This window comes from Piliocolobus tephrosceles, chromosome 4 (genome assembly GCF_002776525.5).
Source record: "Piliocolobus tephrosceles isolate RC106 chromosome 4, ASM277652v3, whole genome shotgun sequence".
NCBI lineage: Eukaryota > Metazoa > Chordata > Mammalia > Primates > Cercopithecidae > Piliocolobus > Piliocolobus tephrosceles.
The window spans coordinates 130,712,482-130,732,295 of NC_045437.1; the positions used below are offsets into that span (position 1 = coordinate 130,712,482).

General features: G+C 45.2%; 1 protein-coding gene across 1 annotated transcript in view; it reads right to left on the reverse strand.

Moving 5' to 3' along the window:
- The window catches only part of ADRA1B (adrenoceptor alpha 1B), a 56,737-nt gene extending 38,047 nt beyond the window's left edge, over window positions 1–18,690 (reverse strand). Inside the window, exon 1 of the mRNA XM_023218774.2 lies at window positions 17,318–18,690. Within this exon, the coding sequence (XP_023074542.1) occupies window positions 17,318–18,266 (949 nt within the window). The 5' untranslated portion in view covers window positions 18,267–18,690. The remainder of the gene's footprint in view (window positions 1–17,317) is intronic.
- Between the last annotated feature and the right edge of the window lie 1,124 nt (window positions 18,691–19,814).

Genomic DNA, 19,814 nt, shown 5'->3' on the forward strand with positions numbered 1-19,814 from the left:
TCAGATTTCAAAGTTCCTGTTCTTTTTTAGTTTTATTTTTTATTTTTTTTGAGATGGAGTCTCGCTCTGTCTCCCAGACTGGAGTGCAGTGGTGCAATCTCGGCTTACTACAACCTCCCCCTTCTGGGTTCAGGTGATGAATTCTCCTGCCTCAGCCTCCTGAGTGGCTGGGATTATAGGTGCCTGCCACCACATCCAGCTAATTTTTGTATTTTTAGTAGAGACGTGGTTTCACGTGTTGGCCAGGCTGGTCTCAAACTCCTGACCTCAAGTGTTCTGCCTGCCTCGGACTCCCAAAGTGTTTGCTAGGAGTATAGGAGTGGGCCACTGCCTGGCCTTCAAGTCCCTATTCTTTCTAGTACAGCAACTGAAGCAGGAGTCATTAAGAGCTAGCAAGGGTGTCTCAGAGAAGAGAAGGTGCCACCCCTCTTCCTCAAGATGAGGGGGTGGGATGACGGTGACAGAGGCAGGTGACAGGAAGCGCTTTCCTGGTCAGATTCTGGGAATCACTTGGTGAGCCCAGGCCTCTGGCTTAGTGGCATTCCCAACGCTGTGGCAAGTGGGTCAAAGTTCACCCAGCCCCTGCCTTGTCCTAGTTGCTGGTTCCAACACCTCTAGATTTAGTAGAGTTTAAAGATAACCCAGCTTCTCCCTCTAGATCAGCAGTTCAAGGGTAGGATTAAATTATGCCTCTGACTGACCAGGGTCCATTGGCTCCCTCTCAAAAGGCCTCCTTCCCTGGCAGAATCTGCTCAAGCGGCCAGCTCCTTGCTTCTTGAGTGGTGCTCAATTGAATTTTCAGTTCGTGAGTCTGGCATCTTCCAGTACCAATCCGAATTTTGCAACTAAAATGTGGTGCATTTGCATGCCCTGATATAAATATAGGCTGTCTACTGCATTCCCTCGATCCACACAGGCCCCCACGGTGGGGTGGGGGTGAGCTTAGATGACTAGAGGAATCCTTCCTTATTAACTCATCCTTTGAGTGCCTCCAACTGGATTGTTTTCCTGGGGATGGCAACAGCGTTTTCTTTTATTTTGTTATGGTTTTAAATTGGGATGTCAGTCCTGGAGCCTCGAACCACTGATGTGGACCGTGGGTGGACCTGGCAGCCCACCACATGTGAAAGATCAAATCTGTTTATACGTCCTGGCTGACTGCTTTTTTTTCTTAGCTCCTGGATAAAATACACACATTCTGAGGCTGTTGTCTCCTCTGGCTCCTTTGATGGATGGGTGTTGCATCCCAAGAGGGCAGCTAGCTAGCCCTGAACTCTGGGAAACTGACACCAAATTAGCTGGAAGGATTTGAAGCTTTCAAGACATCTTATCACCTCAGGAGGAAGTCACGTAGATGCCTGAAACTTCTTGTGCCTCAGGCAGTGAGAAGCTATCAGCATAAAAACTGGCTTCTTCATCAATGTTGAAACATACTTTGTGGATGTGCAAATTGCTACACCCTTTCCAGAGAGAAATTTGACAATATACATCTGAGGCTTTTCCCGGGAGTCTGCCTTTTGATTTAACCATTCAAAGTGGACTTTATCCCAACAAAATCCTAAAGGGCAAGTACCCTAAAGATATTAAGGAAAAGAATGTGTGCATCAGAATATTTATCACAGTTAAAAACTGAAAACAAATTGCACATCAAGAGGGAATGGATTATTTTAAACATACGAAAAAATGCTTAACCTCATTCACAAAAATTCCACCTGTCAAGTTGGCAAAGATCCAAAAGTTTGATAACAGCTCTTAGTGAATGTGTGGGCACCCTCAAATGTCAGTTACTGAAATGTAAATTGATATAATCTCTACAGAAGACGATCTGGTAATATTTACAAACATGAAAACATTTACTCAGAATGGTCCACTTACAAGATTTTACAGATATATTTACTCATGTGCAAATTGGTGATATATAAGAATATTGTTTTGTAGTAACAAAAATTTAAAATAACCTACAATGTCTTTCCATGGAGATCTATCTGAAAAAAAAGAAATACTATGGAGCTACTAAGAATGAAGCTACTTTATTTGGAAATGGAATTTCCATTGAAATTGAAAGAACTTCAAGACACATTGTTCAGTGAAAAAAGCAAAATATAGAATAGTGTTTATGTTATTTCCATTAAAAAGATCATATAAGTATATTTCTATATGCATAGAACGTATCTGGAAGAATATATAAGAAACTGGTAGTAGTAGTTGCCTCCATGGAGGGGAATTGGATGACTGGGGCCAAGGAAGTGAGAGAGGTAGACTTTTCACTCCACATTTGTACCTTGTAAAGTGATACCTTATGTGTGTCTTATCTATTGGTGTAAATGGCTTGTTTACATAACTGGATTGGTTAAATACATTATGATACTTTCTATTATGGAATTCAGTGCAGCATTAAAAAGATGGGAAAGGCTGAGCATGGTGATTCATGCTTGTAATCCCAACACTTTGGGAGGTTGAGGCAGGATGATCGCTTGAAGCCAGGAGTTTGAGACCAGCCTGGGCAACATAGGGAGACCACATCTCAACAGAAGAATTTACAAATTAGCTGGGTGTGGTGGTGCACACCTGTGGTTCCTGCTACTTGGGAGGATGAAGTAGGGGGATATCGCTTGCGTTCAAGAGTTCAAGACTGCAATGAGCTATGATTGTGCCACTGCACTCTAGCCTGGGTGACAGACTGATACTCTGACTTTAAAAACAAAAAAGAAAAGAATAAAAGGAAAAACAAAAAAAATGAAAAGACTCAGATCCATTGATATGATAAGAAGTCAGTCAGGATGACTTGCTGATTAGTGAAAAAAGCACTGGGTGATCCAGTTTGTGTGAATACACATAAGAACACACAGAGAAAATTCTGTAAAGTTGCATAGGCAAATATTAAACATGGCTATATCAATGGTGCTATGGTCTGAATGTTTGTCTCTCCCAAAATTAGTATGTTAAACTTAATCCCCGTGCAGTGGTGTTGGTAAGTGGGTCATGTGGAAGGCGAGTAGGTCACCAGGGCAGAACTCTGATGAATGGGATCAGTGTACTTATAAAGGAGGCATTCGAGAGGCTGTTTGCCCCTTCTGCCATGTGAGGACACGTAGAAGTCACCATCTATGAGGGGCAGGTCCTCACCAGACACTAAATGTGCCTGCTCCTTGATCTTGGACTTCCCAACCTCCAGAACTGTGAGCAATAAATTCTGTCGTTTATTGTAAATTACCCAGTCTAAGGTATTTTGTTACAGCAGCCTGAATGGACTAAGGCAGGTGATATGATTATGGATGATTTTTCCTTTCTTTTTTATATTTTGCTGTTACGTATAAATTAGTTTTTGCTACCAAGAAAGAGAAAATTGTTCTCATTTTGAAAAGAATAAAAAATCAACAACTTGACAGCATGAATTTGAACTGGGGGAATGAGCAGGGCTGTAACCAGCAGAGGAAAGGGCTGAAGTCATTTCTTTCTGTTTTTTTTTTTTTTAGATGGGGTCTTACACTGTTGCCCAGGCTCGAGTGCAGTGGTGTGGTTATGGCTCATTGTACCCTTGACTTCCTGGGCTCAAGGGATCCTCCCCACTCAGCCTCCCTAGTAGCTGGGACTACAGGCCCATGCTACCGCATGACGCTAATTTTTATTTTTTATTTGTAGGGATGGGGGTCTTCCAATGTTGCCCAGATTGGTCTCAAATTCCTGGGCTTAAGTGATCCTCCCGCTTCAGCCTCTCAAAATGCTGGGATTACAGGCATGAGTCACTGCTCCCAGCATGGGCCAAAGCAATTTCTAAGTGTTCCAGATCTGGTAATCACAGAGCAGGAGATATATACATATATATAGACATATCTCTATCTATCTATCTATCTATCTATCTATCTATCTATCTATCTATCTCATATACATGTTAAATTAGATTGAAAATGACTAAGAACAGCAATCTTTTTTTTTAGCCATTGATAGTTTTTCTCCTAAAATTTTAAAAATGTTTAGTAGTCCCCACTGTAATTCTGTTGAAACCCAATTTACATTCTATCACATTTTCTTAATTTGATGTTCTTAATCACAAATAGAATATTTGCTTATTGCAACATGTGAAATAATACAGAGGTTATAAAAAAGCTAATAACCTACTCCTCCTCACTCCATCCTACCCCTTGAGGTAACTAAACTAATAAATAGCTTTTAAAAATTGGGTTAGACATTACTCTATAACTTGCTTTTTTTTTTTACTTAGCTATCATGAGCAACCCGCCTAACTAATAGATTAGTAGATGTAGATCTAACCTATTTGTTTTGTTTGTTTGTTTGTTTGTTCGTTTTTGAGACGGAGCCTCACTCTGTCACCTAGGTTGGCGTGCAGTGGCGTGATCTCAGCTCACTGCAACTTCTGCCTCCCAGATTCAAGCAATTCTCTGGCTAATTTTTATATTTTTAGTAGAGAAGTTGTTTTACCATGTTGGCCAAGCTTGTCTCGAACTCCTGACCTCAGGTAATCCGTCTGCCTCAGCCTCCCAAAGTGCTGGGATTACAGGCATGAGCCACTGTGCCTGGCCTAACCTATTTGTTTTAACACCACTGTGCATTTTAGTATATTTAAAATTTTTTATTACACACAATCAAGTTAAACCTAAAATACCCAATCTTCCTTGCCCCAGCCACTACATTTCTAGGAATTTATCCTGAATATGTAGGCACAGACATATATACAAGAGTATTCATTCAACATTGTTTGTAGTAAAAGACCAAAAATAACCTAAATGTCAATCAACTGGGAAATTAATAAGTAAAATAGGACACTTCGTATAATGGATTATTATGCAGCCATGAAAACCAGCAGTAACTCTATGCATTCTGACATAGAACTATGTCTAAGATACGCCGTGCTGTTGAGTGAAAAATGAAACTTTCACAGAAGTGTTTCTAAAATGACACCATGAATCAAAATAGAGTGAAAACACACATATTCTACATGCAAAAACACTCAAACATACACATACACATATGGATATGTATGCTTACAAATAAATAAGACTATTTTGGAAAGCATACACAATCTGGTAACAATCTTTACTTCAGGGGAAAAAATACTAGACTGTTGGGTGTGAATGTGGGGTAGGTAAGAGCAGAAGAATTTTTTCATTTTTTTTTTCTGATTCAAATAAGAATCTATGAATCATTAAAAAATAAACTAGTTGATTTTTAAAAATTGCTACAAGTAATCATGCAAAATAGTTACAAGGCATGATGGCACCGTCCAAGTTCCCTGTGGTCCTAAGTCTAAAAACAGGCATTCTTTATAAAACATTGTACAGAAAAAAAGTATAGAAATTCTCATATCCTGAAGTACATCTTTGTAATATCCCAAGGCAGGGTTCTTATTCTGGAGTTAGAGGGTCCATGAACCCGGGTGAGAAAAAAACCCTCTTTAAAAAACAAAAAACAAAAAACAAAAAAACCCCAAACTAACCTTTGGCGGAAAGTTTGCATTTCCTTTGATAGGAATGTAGGCAAGCAGCCACACTAGAGTCAGCAGGATTTGTCACCATTAGAAATCAGGTTTGTGATATCACATTACATTTGTTGCAGATAATCTTGAAATATTTCCACTTGTCAGTACTTCAAAATTATAGTAGTTATTTATTTGACTTGCTGCTAGATCTTGTTTAATATGTTAAAGGACATTTTTTACTCTATAATAAATTTGTTTTTTCAACATTATAACTGTATTTCAATATAATTGGTTTTCTTTGAAATCCTGTGTCTTTTATCTGATGTGTCGACTGTAAGAAGGGGCTTCATCAGATTGCCAAAGGGGTCCGCAAAACAATGAAGCCAAGGAACCTTGGCGTTAAGGTATATGCTAAAGGGCTGGGGACAAGGAATCACAAATGGGCGCTGTGGGAAGTGTCCCTAGAAGCTGGGAGAAGGGATCCTACCGCTTCCTCTTGATGCCGGGGGCTGATTAATGGCCTGAATATATGAATCGGAGATGTAATTTTTTGTTGCTGTTCCAGTTGGTGGATTCTCCTCCTCCCCAACCAGCTGCCTCCCTGGATCTCCGCCCGGCCGGTGCTGGTGGTGTGAGCCCTGGGGCTGATGCCTGTGAATGACAGTGAGCCCGGCTTGCCCTTGGTCCCATTTTAACCTCCTTTTGGGGCACGGCCAGGGTGCTAAGCTCAGCCTCTAAGCAATGCATGTTAGCCTGGCAGGAAACTCTGTCTTGAAGAATTTCAAAAAGTGTGCAAAACTAAGCCCCAAATTCATCCAAGCAGGAGATAGAAAGCTTAGGAGGGAGCAAGACACTGTGGGCAGACACCCTTGGAAAAAATTAAACGGGGCTCTAGGAGGAATGGGCCACTTGCATGTGCTAGAACATTCTGTTTCTGAACATTTTGAACTGAACTGCTCATTGGTGCAACTTTTATAGCACAATTCCTGCACTCGCACCAGAGAGGGGCACTTGAGTGTTCAAAGGGTGGTCAGATGAGCTGTGGGTGGGTGTGGCCAGGAGTGTGCTGTTGATAGAGTCCTAAGAGCAGAGCCTGCCAGTGTTGACAGATTCTACTGTATTCTGAGCTGACTCACGTGCTGTCATGCCAGGAGGGGTGATGATGGCTGGGGTGAAGAAAGCCCTCCGCCTGCACTGATTCCAGCCTCAGAAGTCCTTAAAACACAGCTCACTTTCCTTTTCCTCCCCCAAATCTTATTTCAGCCCACTCTTCTTTCTGTCTCCTCTGCATTCTGGAGGCACCCATCATTCAGATGGCACCACTTAGCTTGTGCTGAAATTGATCTATTCCTTCATTTAATCATTTATTCCCTAAGTATTTAGTGCAGGCCAGCCATAGATTCAAATCCCAGCTCAGCCACTCACTTGTATCATCAGGGCAAGTAAAATAAATGAACACTTTAAAAAAAATTTCAAACCCACATTTACAAAACTCCTGCTTCCCACAAAATACACACATGGTAAGTCACATTTTTCCTTCTTAAATGGATGATGACTTTGCTCTCTCATCATGAATCTTTCTCTGGACTGTTGAGGCTGTTAGTGCCAGTTTCTCTTTCCTCTCCATCTCAGGCTCTGGAATGAAACTGGGGTACTATTGGATGTCCACACTATAAACACCCTTATTCCAGGTTTTAAAACAGGGAGACATTTTTATTGTTCAAATTGAGACAATTTTGAAAATAAGAAAGGGTTATTATGATAATTATAATTATGCTTTGATAATAGGCATAAAAGGAGACCATCTCAGTGAAATGGGACATATGGTCATCCCATTAGAGAACAGTGATATATTACCCAACAGAAAGACCCAGTGTGTCTTCAGAGCATTCACAAAGCTGGGGCACCAGTATTTTTGGTGAAATAATCTGATATTAAAGAAATCAAAGTTACCTGCATGGAAAGAATCAGAATATTGTTGGCCTTCCTTACATTTATTTTAAGGCTCTATGCATATGTATGTGTTTGTGTGTGCGTGTGTGTGTGCATGTTTTAATTTATAATTTTATTATTCCCTTTTCAATACGTTAGGCCTTTAGTGGTCTCTATCTGGCTCTGCTATAAAGTCACTGGAATAGTTTTCTCTTTTCCTGCTTCTGCAGGGACCAACTCTGACTATATCCCTCTCAGAGGTGAGAGGCAAGTGACCAGGGCTAGTAGGGTGAGGGAATGTGTGAAGGCCAATTGGCAATGGGACAGTCTCCCCCAGAGGCAGGTGGAATGGCAGTCTTTTAATAAAGAATGAAGAGGCCGTCCATTTTCAGGATCCTACCTTGTGTCTACATGGGTCTTCACCCAGCCAATCCCTGTTCACTGGCTTCATTACCAGGTCCAGATCGGCGTTTTGGTTTTAGAATATGAGTCTATGACAGTCTGTTTGTAATGAACTTGTGGTTGTTTCAAGGAATGAGACAAGCCACTTAACCCCTCTAAGCCCATTTCCTTATTTGTTTACCTATTAATTTAATTTATTTGAGATGGAGTTTTGCTTTGTCTGCCAGGCTGGAGTGTAGTGGTACAATCTTGGCTCACTGTAACCTCCGCCTCCCAGGTTCAAGTGATTCTCCTCCCTCAGCCTCCTGAGTATCTGGGATTACAGGTGCCGCTACCGTGCCCGGATAATTTTTATATTTTTAATAGAGACAGGGTTTCACCATGTTGGCCAGCTTGGTCTCGAACTCCCGACCTCAGGTGATCCATCCACCTTGGCCTCCCAAAGTGCTGGGATTACAGGTTTGAGTCACCACGGCCGGCCAATGGGGCCTTATTTATAAAATGGGCAAAGCGTGAATACCTATCTAATGGGCCGTGGGAGGTTCAAGTACTAGAAGAAGTCTGGTACACACTGTGTGAATCCTATTGGTCATTGCTAATTTTTTTTTTTTTTTTTTGAGACAGAGTCTCACTCTGTCACCCAGGTTGGAGTGCAGTGGCGCGATCTCTGCTCACTGCAAGCTGTGCCCTCTGGGTTCACGCCATTCTCCTGCCTCAGCCTCCTGAGTAGCTGGGACTACAGGTGCCCACCACCACGCCCGGCTAATTTTTTTGTGTATTTAGTAGAGACAGGGTTTCACCTTGTTAGCCAGGATGGTCTCAATCTCCTGACCGCATGATCCACTCGCCTCGGCCTCCCAAAGTGCTGGGATTACAGGCGTGAGCCACCGTGCCCAGCTGGTCATTGCTATTTTTATGGAGTTTTCTATGTACACATCCCTGGGCATGAAGGACAAGAAGACAATTTGAACTTGGACCCTGCAAAGGTTTGCAGCCTGGCAGTGCTGCAAAAGTTGTGCACATCAGCCTTTATCCCCAGAGAGAAATGTGACAAGCACCACAAACCAGGGATAAAGGGAGTGATTACTGATGAGGAAAAGGGTGGGATCCAGGAAGACTTCGCGAAAAAGGTGTCAACAGAACCACATGTTTACAGACGAGCAGGAATTGGATATTCAGAGGGTTGAGAAACACACTGGTGGGAGAGGGAACAGATGCACAGAAAAAAGAAAATGCAAAGTGTATTTGGGAAGTGGCAAATAATTTTCAATTGAGTGCACTCTTAATTATTCTTCTGGGCTCTGTGCTATTCATTCATTCGTTCAGCTTGTGTTAGGCAGAGATTTGGTCACTGCTTAGAAGACGTTCACAGTAGGTAGAGGAGAAAGAGCAGTCAGGAGGTAGCTGGAGAGAGCCCTGAGAAGAGTAGCCTTAGGGCTTCCCTCTTCATGGGACCTTATGCGGCCTCAGCAGGGGCCCTGCAATGCCCTCGCCATGGCCACACAAAGTTTTCAGAAGTAAGGTGTATTAATGAAATTGGTTATTCCCCTTATTTAAATATTATTCCCATTTCTCCTTATGTAGGTGGTTAATATAGGGGCCATGGACATTTTTGGGAACCAGCTAAGAGCCGAGTTAAGATCGATTTTGTTTGGGTTCTGTTGAATATACATATGGGGTTTACAGTCTTTTCTTTCTGTGTAGCTAGGTCACCACTCGCCACAGGAACTGCAAAGTGAAAAAACAGCTTCTAGAAATACTCTCTTGCCAACGATGCCAACTCACCTGATCTTGTGGCATCAAGAGGCAGGACCAGAGGCAGATTCATGATGGAAGAGTGTCCCCATGGTGCTGGCACCATATGTAGGTGGGTGGGTGGTGGTGAATCCAGGTCTGAAATGTATGCAGCCAGAAACTAAACTGTAAAAAAGTGCTCTAAATTTTATGTGTTTCTCCAAATTTGATAAAAATCTGAAAAATGTATGTGACATTACCCATAAGTTGTGAAGCTGAAAAAAGTCTTCTAAAGCATCAATAATACAAGAGAAATTTTGACTTATCTTGCTAGAGGAACGACCCAATTATTTTTATCTTCTTTATGGTCTCACCAGGATACGGTGCCTCTTGGTTGCTGAATGACGGGCAGCCACATGCTTTTTCTTTCCTCCTTCTCAGAATAAACTCTGGCTTCCCCAGTTTCCTTCCTGCGCTTCCTTAAATCAGGCTCAGAGCCCCGCTTCTAGGAGAGCTCCAAAGATGAACCCATCTGACTGCCTGCATTAGTGTCCATGTTCTATCACTGATCAGCTGGGTAACCTGAGGAAAATCACTCAATCTCTCTGAGCTTCTGTTTCCTCATCTGTAAAATGGGGACAATACCAGCGCCCACTTCACAATCCTGTGGACGGGTATGAATAAGGGAATACAGAGAAAGCACCCCCACCCAGCATGGAGAGCACAGTAAGCCTGGCATTCAATGAGACCTAATAAATGGTAGCTATTAGTATTACTATTATCAAATGTGGTTAGGAAGCACAGTGACTGCAGAAACATTCTGCAGATATGGCAAGAAGCAATTTCCCACTGCTTCCCGGTAGACATCAGTTATTTTTACTAGCCACACACACACTCAGGTAAAGGCATTTCCTACATAACATATCTTAATAGGCTCATCCATGATGGCACTGCAGCTACACACGCATCTGCTGGCATTTCTGTGAGCCGTTTTGCTGCAGCAAGGGTGGGTGCCTCTATGATGGGCCCCACCATCCTGTCGGACCTGGCAGGTATAGCTCTGCACACATCATTCTTCCCCTCCCTGCCCCTCTGCCCCAGACCACCGAATCTCACAGCAAAGCTGAGGCTAACGCATTCACCCAGCCCTCCTTCCTTCTCTCTTGCCCTCACTTCTTTCCTTCCTCCCGTTTTCCTCACAAATATTTCTTGTGTCTAGCCGCCATGGTGTCTTCTATAATTCCAAGACTTTAGGAGACTCAGTAAAGTTTGAAAAAAATTTCTGAAAGGGACTGACATACGGTACTAACTTCTAATTTTGCCAAGTAAGATATCAACACACACACATACATGCACACACATACACACACACACAAACGCACACTGTTGCCACTAATTACTATCGTTCCATCAAAGAAGTGCTATTTCAGTGTCCCCAAATAGAAAAGACACAGTCTTTGGAAGAAAAAGACAATCGTTTATATGACATACATTTAGTTTTTAAAGGAACACAGCATTTTCCTAACTTTTTTCCTGATTCGTCATAAGCCAGTAAAATCTCTGGGTGCCAGATCTCAGATAAATGTTGGAGAAGAAGTTTACTGACAACAGGAATAATATAATGAATGTTTATTGAGTACCAAGTGTGGTATTTGATAGACTCTACCATTTACTAACTGTGTGATCTTGGGCAAGGTACTGAACCTCTCTGAACTCTAGTTCCCTCACCTGTAAAGACAGGGATGATGATGCTTGCTCTGCAAAGCCTTCCAGGGGTTTCTAGGCATGGGGAGGACTTGTGTGGTGCTGGCTGCGTAACAGTCACCAGGGAAACTTGTTAAAACTAAGATTCTTGGCACTACAAGGAGAGAATCTGATGCAAGAGATCTACAATGGGGCCCAAGGACCTATGCCTTTAAAAACAGCCCCCTCCTTCAGACGTTTCTGATGAATAGCTAGGTTTGGGTTGCTCACAGCCCCTGACTTTTGAGTTGGACCTGTCTACTCGACTTACATGTGTGGCAGATTGTTCCTAGCATGGTGTGTTCAGAGGAAAATCTTGGGAGGTATCTTGTTTGCTGTGTTCAGCCTCCCCACTCCCACTCTGTTCCCCTTCTGAACAAATGGTACCTCCACGTACTTAGAAACCCCAGGGTTATTCTGAACACATTTCCTCTCTCACAGACTCTCCTATGCTGTCACCAACCCATCCCCAGGTCCTTGAAGCTGTCTGCTTCTCCACCTCCACTGCCCAGCCTGGTCTAGGTCATCATCATCTCTCACTGCCACTGCAAAGCCTCCTACCTGTCTCGTCTGAAGTGTATGCTCCACACAGTGGCTGCAGTCACTTTTAAAAGATGTGATTCAGACAGTGTCTTTCATCTGCTTCAAACCCTGCTGTAGTGGCCAACGCACTTAAGATAAAAATCTAAAGTCCTTAATGTGGCCTAAAAGCCCCTGCATGGCCCGGCCTCTGCCCACGCCTCTGGCCCTGACACGCACCTGCCTCCCTTCTAATTCTCTGGGTTCTGTTAGTTCTCCACTCTCTCTGGCCTCAGGATTTTCAAGTGTGTCCCTCCTCCTGCCCACACCTTTCTTCCTCTTATCAGCCACCTTCACTGAATTAGCTTCTCCACACTGTTGAGAGTTCTACTTAAATGTCATTGCCTCAGGGACCTGTGATGTACTAACCCCTGTTTTAGAATTCTAGCAGCATCATACTCCTTTTCTTCAAGTCACTTATTGCAATTTATGTTCATGTTTGTTTGTGCATGTGTGTTTTTCAATATATCTGTGCTCCCCACTAGAGCCAAATTCTAAGAAATGTAACTATTTTGCTCACCATTATATCGTCAGTGTAATGCCTGGACATGGTACCCACTGAAAAGATACATATTTATTCGGTGAATGGATGAATGAGTAAAGATGTGAACCCACATCACCAGAAGGGCAAGGTCTCTCCCACTTTTTCTTTCTGGTTGGGGTGACTGACAAAATGTCTAATCCTGAGAGATCCTTGTCATACACAGTACAGGAGAACATCGAGCCCTGAGCTAGAACATGGATGACCCGCCCTGATATGTCATGGGTTGGTTATTTTTTCAGGAGTGAGCAGGCAGTGGAAGAAAGGCAGGTTTTGCAACAGAAGCTTCATTACTAGTTCTTGACAGTGTGGTTCTGGGTTTCCTGGAGAACATGTGCTATAAAACAGGTTGCTAAAAGACAGCAAAAGGGCAAGGCATTTCCTTGGTGTGGTGGAACAGGTATGGGTCTGTTCTGACAGTCCTGGATTCAACTTTTGGCCCTATCACTTACTTGGTGTGTGACCTTGGACAGGAAGTTTTACCTCTCTGAGCTTCAGTATATTCATCCATAAAAAAGGAGCAGTTACTTTTGCCTGTTGGGGTAGCTGTGAGGATTAATGAGATAATGTCTGTAGGAGGCCTAGCAGAATGTCTGGTACATAGTGTGTATCCAATACTGAATACAATCTCACCAGGCTGTAAGCCTCCTTCAATCAGGGGCCATGTTTGTTTTTGGCTTGATAACCCAGTATCTGGTGCAGTGCCTGGCATGTAGTAGATGCTTTAGGAAGTCCCTATTAGTGATTTAATACATGGTCAAATGGGTTTTACTTTAGCAGGATTTCCCTCTTCCAGGAAGGATTCCCGTGTGTAAAAACTTCCCCCTTGCCAAGTACTCAAACCAATTGATTTCCTTGTGGGTAACTCAAATCCATGTGTTTTGAAGTCTCAGAGCTGGAAGATGAATGCGTGTTTGTGGGGGTGGCTCTGTCTTGAGTCATCTCTGAGACCCTTATGCTTGCAGAAGGTGGAAATTTGTCAGCCCCCATTTGAATGAAAGGGCTGGAGGATCAAATCAATGGAGAGAGGGATTCCTATTTTGTTCCAATACTATAGAGAACACAACTGTTTCTTTGAAATTGACCTTCATTTATTTGGAGGGAAAGCAGTTAGTTCAATAATGGCTTTCTGGTGCCTTCCAGCATTTTAAAAGACAGAAGAAAGATTTGGAGCAAGGCAAGGTTCCAGTGTTTTCTAAACAACTCACTAAGCCCAGCTACTGGTTGGCTGCCGAGCACTTCCTGCTACCGGCCCTGCATCCCCCAACTTCCCCCGCTGCTGCAGTGCACATCCTCAATAGCTCAGTCACTTCTTGAGACCCTGACCAGGCCTTCCCCAGGTGGGCTGGAAGTTAGTCTTCATTCTAATGCTTGGCAGCTGAAGATTCTCTGACATCTTGCAAATGGCTCATGGAGTAAGAAACACTGCTATATTCTATTTCAATTATTTCCTGTCCCTCCCTGGCCTGTTTCCAGGGGCCAAATAAAGAGGTCCTTGTTTGGTGGAGTCCATCCCTGCTCCTGAGTAAGTGAGCACTGGTCCCTGGTCCAACTTGGTCTGAGGCCACACGGAAAGGGTGGGGAGGACATGGGGGAGGGTGTCCCAGGTGGGGAGAGGGCAGGAGGAGACAAGAGGCCCTGCTCTGCAGGCATCCCAACCCTGCTCCCAGAAATAAAAATAAGAGATGAAGAAAAACAAATGAAGCCCCTGAACAGGATCCTGTAGGGGGCACAGCTATTTTCCCTCCTTCCTGGGAGAAATCCCAACCCTTCTCTCCTATGGAGAAAACAAACACAGCTATGGAAATCTTGTGCATCCTGGCACCTGAAAGTCTATCACCAATTGGAAGTTGCTCCTACCTGCACTTCTCCCTTTGCCAAACACAGTCCTCTCCCACATCTGCTTCCTCCCCTTATGAGTGAAAAGGTTTTCATAGAAAATTTAGAATTTGGAACCTTCTTCAGATTCCAAAGAAGTTATTGTTCTGTATCATGCTACTTGTGCTTGGGTTTTATTTCAACTCAGAGGAAGTAGAAACCTACATCTCTATTTTGCTGGAATGCTCTTCCTGAATCATTAAGAAAACAGTAATTAAGTACCCTCTTTGTTTGAAGCTCTTGAGTACTTTTTGAAGCCCATCCCAAACCCAAGTCCTAGAGTCTACATTCCCCAGCTTATCCGTTTGGTTTTCAGGGAAGAAGGATGTTGATGGGGTTGGCTCAGGGACAAATCATTGGAAGATCTCTGGGAGATCATCGCATGATAGTCGGAAAGTTTTCATTGCCAGAAGAGAAACAAGATAGCATCAGGGTGGCAAGAACCTCTTACTTTCTATTGTGTGGAAGCTCAGGACCTGAGATGCTAGGGGGACAAGGTCTCAGAAAGGCACAGACAGGAAGGAGAGAGACGATGGGGGTAATATGAGTGAGGAGAAACTGAGGGTGGGCTTGATGACTTAAAAAGCAAGACCCAGAGAGAAGCCACATCATCTCACGCTACGATGTGGCCGGGAAAGCTCTGAGATTGGCAGCATTTAAAACCCTGGCTTCCAGGGTACTGGGGCCTGAAGGAAACGGAGACATTTTCTGGTCAGTGATTCTCAAAGCCTGGTCTGTGGACTACCTCTTCAGAATCATCTGGTGGGTTGATTACACCTTCAGATTCCTGGGATCCTTCTGACTTACTGAATCCTATTCACTGGGGTTTCGGCCCAGGCAGCTACCATTGTTTATTAAGTTTCATAGGTGATTCTAATAGTTATCAAAGTTTGAGATCCCTTAAGCTGATTCAATCCCCTCGTTCTCCAGATGTGAGACCTGAAGCCCAGAGAAGCAAAGCAACAAGCCTAGGGCCATAGAGCTAATTGATGGCAAAGCTCAAATGGGAACTCTGTTGCTTCTAATCACTGGAGCTGTGTTCTTCCCATTTCAATATGCTGGAAGCCTCCTTACCTGTTTGGAGCTATTTCCCCTGCCCCTAAAAGCCAAAGTCCGCACTTTTGATACTTTTGTGCATCCCACTGAGGCCTTCTCCTTCCTGAGCATGCTCTGGTCACAGCCTCTGCAGGCTGGAGAGCAGGGGTAAAGGAAGAAAGGAGAAAGACTCAGTTCTCTTCCAAGACTTTAGTAACAGGTGTGGGATTGGCAAATGAGTAGAGAAAGAGAAAAGACACAGTTATACTGAAGGGGAGATTGGGGTTTGGTTTGTACTGCTCAGAGCTAACTTACATTGAGCATCTGCTATATACCAGATACTGTGCTAAGTCCTTCCTATATATTAGTGCAAAATCCATGGAGCAAATATTAATTAGCCCCATTTTGTAGATGAAGAAACTGAGGCTCATACAGGAGTAGTCATTTGGCCAAGGTCATATGGCTAATGAGAGGCCAAATCACCTCCATCAGCTCCATGTACAGCCATGATCTTTGTAATGGCCCAATGCTGTGTGAACTGTCATCCATTGTAAACCCAACAAGCCTGCAAAACAACCCTGAGACATTGGGAAAGAAAAGCAAGCTTCCCTGCAATGGTATGTGATCACACCTGGGGAGTAGAACTTTTTCAAACGCTTTCCACTTAACACTAACCACTGAAAATATTTCTGAAAGGCATTAGCCTGCAGGCCTGCTTTAGAAAAGATGACATGGAGAAAAGGTTAGACGGCTTTTGAAAATCTTTTTCTTTTTTCTTTCTTTTTAAATGGAAACGTGATGTCCGTTTGCTTCCTTTCCATTTGCCTTTTTCTCTTGAAAGCATTGTGTCTTCAGAATTTATAGCTGCTTGAGGGATTTGGTTATATTTGGGTCTGACCTGAGACTCTGGTGTGATTGTAGGCATATGTGGTCCGTGGCATGTAGCAGCTGTTACCGCTCCTGATATCATGGCACATGACTGTGTCATGATAACCTCCCTCCCTTCATTTTCTGTAGGGTCCCCCAGGGATAGGAGAAGGAATCAAAGCAGATCAGTGCCTCAGAGGAAGGACAAGGGTTTCCCAGGCCATGTGGACAGCATGTGACGGATGCCCCCTTTTAGGGCTTACCTGCTAACCAGACCTTGACTTCTTCCTTAGAAAACATCAGGTAACCTTTTGAACAATTCAGTTAGTAGGACCACCAAACAAAAAGAAGATGAACACGTTTTCATAAGAGGGGAAGGACGCACTGAATTCCATCTTACCAGGATTTGGTGTCTGTCAGCTAAGGCGAGGGGCAACTATAAATTGATTCTGGGCATTCCATAAATCACCAGAGTTAGAAATATTTTTGGGTAAAAACTAAAAATGTGTAACCCTCTAGTCATCTTCTCTTTCATATCTCAAGCTTTCAATAACTTAAAGTCTGCTTGGGGCTGTGTGGCTGTAAAATGCTCATATTAACTGATAATGAACGTAGTATATCTGGGTGATAGCTGTCAGTGAAGAGGGGAGGGAGAGAATGCAGCCTCTGCAAAGCTCTTGAGAAGCGTGGCTTCTGCACTAGCCCTGGAAATGCTGAATGAATGCTGCCTTTCTGTGTACGAGCTGCCTCCCTGCTTCCCAAATGCCGCATCTGCAGTAACTACAAACTATTTTGTATGCTGCATTAGTGACGCTGCCTTAGCCGACACATCATTACTACTGAAATAACGCCGAGTGTGATATTCAAGTCCAGTGTCCTTTTTAATTATTAAACCGAGGCTGTTGAGTGAGTCATTCCCCATACCAGATTTTCCTTCTGTGGTTCTATTTCTAGAAGCTAGTACCTTAGCGTGTTCTACTAACACCTGAGTTGGTTTTTAGCCAGCTCCCCAATCTGCAAAGCCTTTGCAGAACAAACAACATTATTCAGTTTCCAAACACGCACAGACTGCATAAGAAATAAAACCCACAAAAAACTTTAGAGTAAGCTCATCAGTAAACCCAAGGTCCAAAAATGCCCAGTTCCCCTCCTGCTAGTCCCCAACTTACCAAGCGGTAGAGCGATGAAGAAGGGTAGCCAGCACAAGATGAACATACCGACCACAATGCCCAACGTCTTAGCTGCTTTCTTTTCCCTGGAGAACTTAAAAAGTTTGACAGCTATGGAACTCCTGGGGTTGTGGCCCTTGGCCTTGGTACTGCTGAGGGTGTCCTCGTGAAAGTTCTTGGAGTGGATCCTCAGGGTCAGCTCCTTGGAGTTGGACATCTCCTTCATGACTCCCGCCTCTAGGTTCTTGGTGGTTCTCTTGGCCACTATATAGACACGGCAGTACATGACTAGAATGACCGCCAGAGGGATGTAGAAGGAGCCCAGGGAGGAGAAGAGGGCATAGAAGGGTTCTTCAGTGACCCCACACTCCTTATCATCGTTGGGTGCGGGCTCCTTCCACCCAAGGAGAGGCCCGATGGAGATGACGGTGGACAAGACCCAGACACTGAGCAGCGCCAAGATGGCCTTCCTCCGGGTGACCAGCGTGGGGTACTGCAGAGAGTAGCGCACCCCGATGTAGCGATCGATGGAGATGGCACACAGGCTCAGAATGGACGCTGTGCAGCACAGGACATCCACGGCTGCCCAGATGTCACAGAAGATCCGCCCCAGCACCCAGTAGCCGAGCACCTCTAGGGCCGCTGAGAAGGGCAGGACGGTGAAGCTCAACAGCAGGTCAGCCATGGCCAGGTTGACGATGAAGTAGTTGGTGGGCGTCCGCAGGTGCCGGTTGCAGGCCACAGACAAGATGACTAGGATGTTGCCCACGATGGCAAAGAGGATGAAGGCGCCCAGCACCAGGCCCACAGAGATGGCCCTGGTGATGTCCAGCTGGGGCAGTGTGGAGTTGCTCGAGGTCTGGTTGGGGCCAGTGAAGTTGGCATTTTTCAACTCTCCCCAGTGGGCAGGTGCTGATGTGTTGTGGCCGGTGTCCAGATCGGGATTCATCTTAGAGTTCGCCCTCCATAGCCAGGGGGATGATTAGGCTCGGAAGGGCTGCGGCGAAGGCTCCTCAGCTGCCCTGAAACTTTGCTTCCCCCGTGGTCTTCTTCCCAGAGGCGCCCTCCTGGCGTGGAGTCATCTCCCCCGGGCAGCCCAGCCCGGCAGCACGTCTCCTGCCTGCACCGAGCCGCGCGCTCGCCTGTGAGAGGGAGGAGGAGGAGAGAGAGGGTACGAGGCGGCAGCTCCAAGTTTAATGGTCCACGTCAGGCGCGCCGAGCCGGGCTCGCGGGGGAGCGGCGGGGAGGAGGGGGCGGCAGGGCCGGGGCGCCCGGCGGTGCCCGGCTTGCGCGGGTCTGCGGACCGTGGCGCGTCCTCTGCCCAGCGAGCGCCGAGGAGGGTCTGCTTTCAATGAGCCGCCTCTGGGCTGACTGCACGGCGGTGACATCAGGCGGGGGAGCCCGGCGCCCTGACTCTGTGCGGCACTAGGGGGCAATGCGGGTCCAGCCAAGGCGCCCGCAGCCCCGACGCCGCCACCCCGGCAAGCCGGGAGGCCAGCTGCGTCCCCCGCCGCTCCCAGGGCGCGCCCTCTGCGGGGGGCTGGGGGTGAGGCAGGGGCCGGGAGGGCGGGACCTGGGCGTGGAGATCGCGGGTCACCCACCCCCTAGGCGGCCCGCTGGCGTTATTTTCCCCGCTAGTCACTCTTCCCTGTCAAAGGTGGGTTGGAGGCTGCTTACCTCTAATCGGGGCTCCTGGAGTCAGGCCCCGGATTTAACGGGATATGCAAATTGTCCGGCACCTAAAAGAGGGAAAGAGAATTGTAGGGTTAGGCAGGTGGGAGGGACTTGAGTCGGATCTGAGGCCAGCACTCATCCTTCATCTCGCTCCCCTCGCCCCGTGCAAACTCTTTGGCCCCAGTAAAATCCGGCTTCTCTTCATCTTTTCATTCGCTCAGACATTCACTCATTTATTCAGCCGATGGTTACTGAGTCTCCACTCTCTGCCCTGGCTCTAGGCGCTGTGGACATAGCAACTGAACAAAATAGACGGACTCCTGCCCTCTAGGAGTGTACCTTCTCCCGACAGAAGACGGATAGTAAACTAAATAAGCAAACGATGAGGTGTGTAATGTGATGACAAGTGTTAGGCTGAAAATAAAGTAAGGAGAGAGAAATACAGTGAGGCGTTTGTAGGGTGGATTTGAAATGTTAAGTGGGTACTTGAGATGTCACTGAAGTGATATTTGAGGAAACCTGAAGGGAACTGAGGAAGGAAGCGAGCTGCCATCTGGGAGGGGGGTGAGGGAGGTCAGAGACCTGGGGAAGGGAGGTAGAGTATCTTGGTTATTTGTTGAGTTTTTTCCTTTCTGTCTGAGATCAATGTTGGACATTCAGTCAAAGGGATGCACTCCCAAAGGTGGGTGAATGGTACTTAGAAGAGAAAGTATGGGGAAAAAGAAAGAAGGAAGGAAAGAAAGAAAGAAAGAAAGAGAGAAAGAGAGAGAGAGAGAGAAGGAAGGAAGGAAGGAAGGAAGGAAGGAAGGAAGGAAGGAAGGAA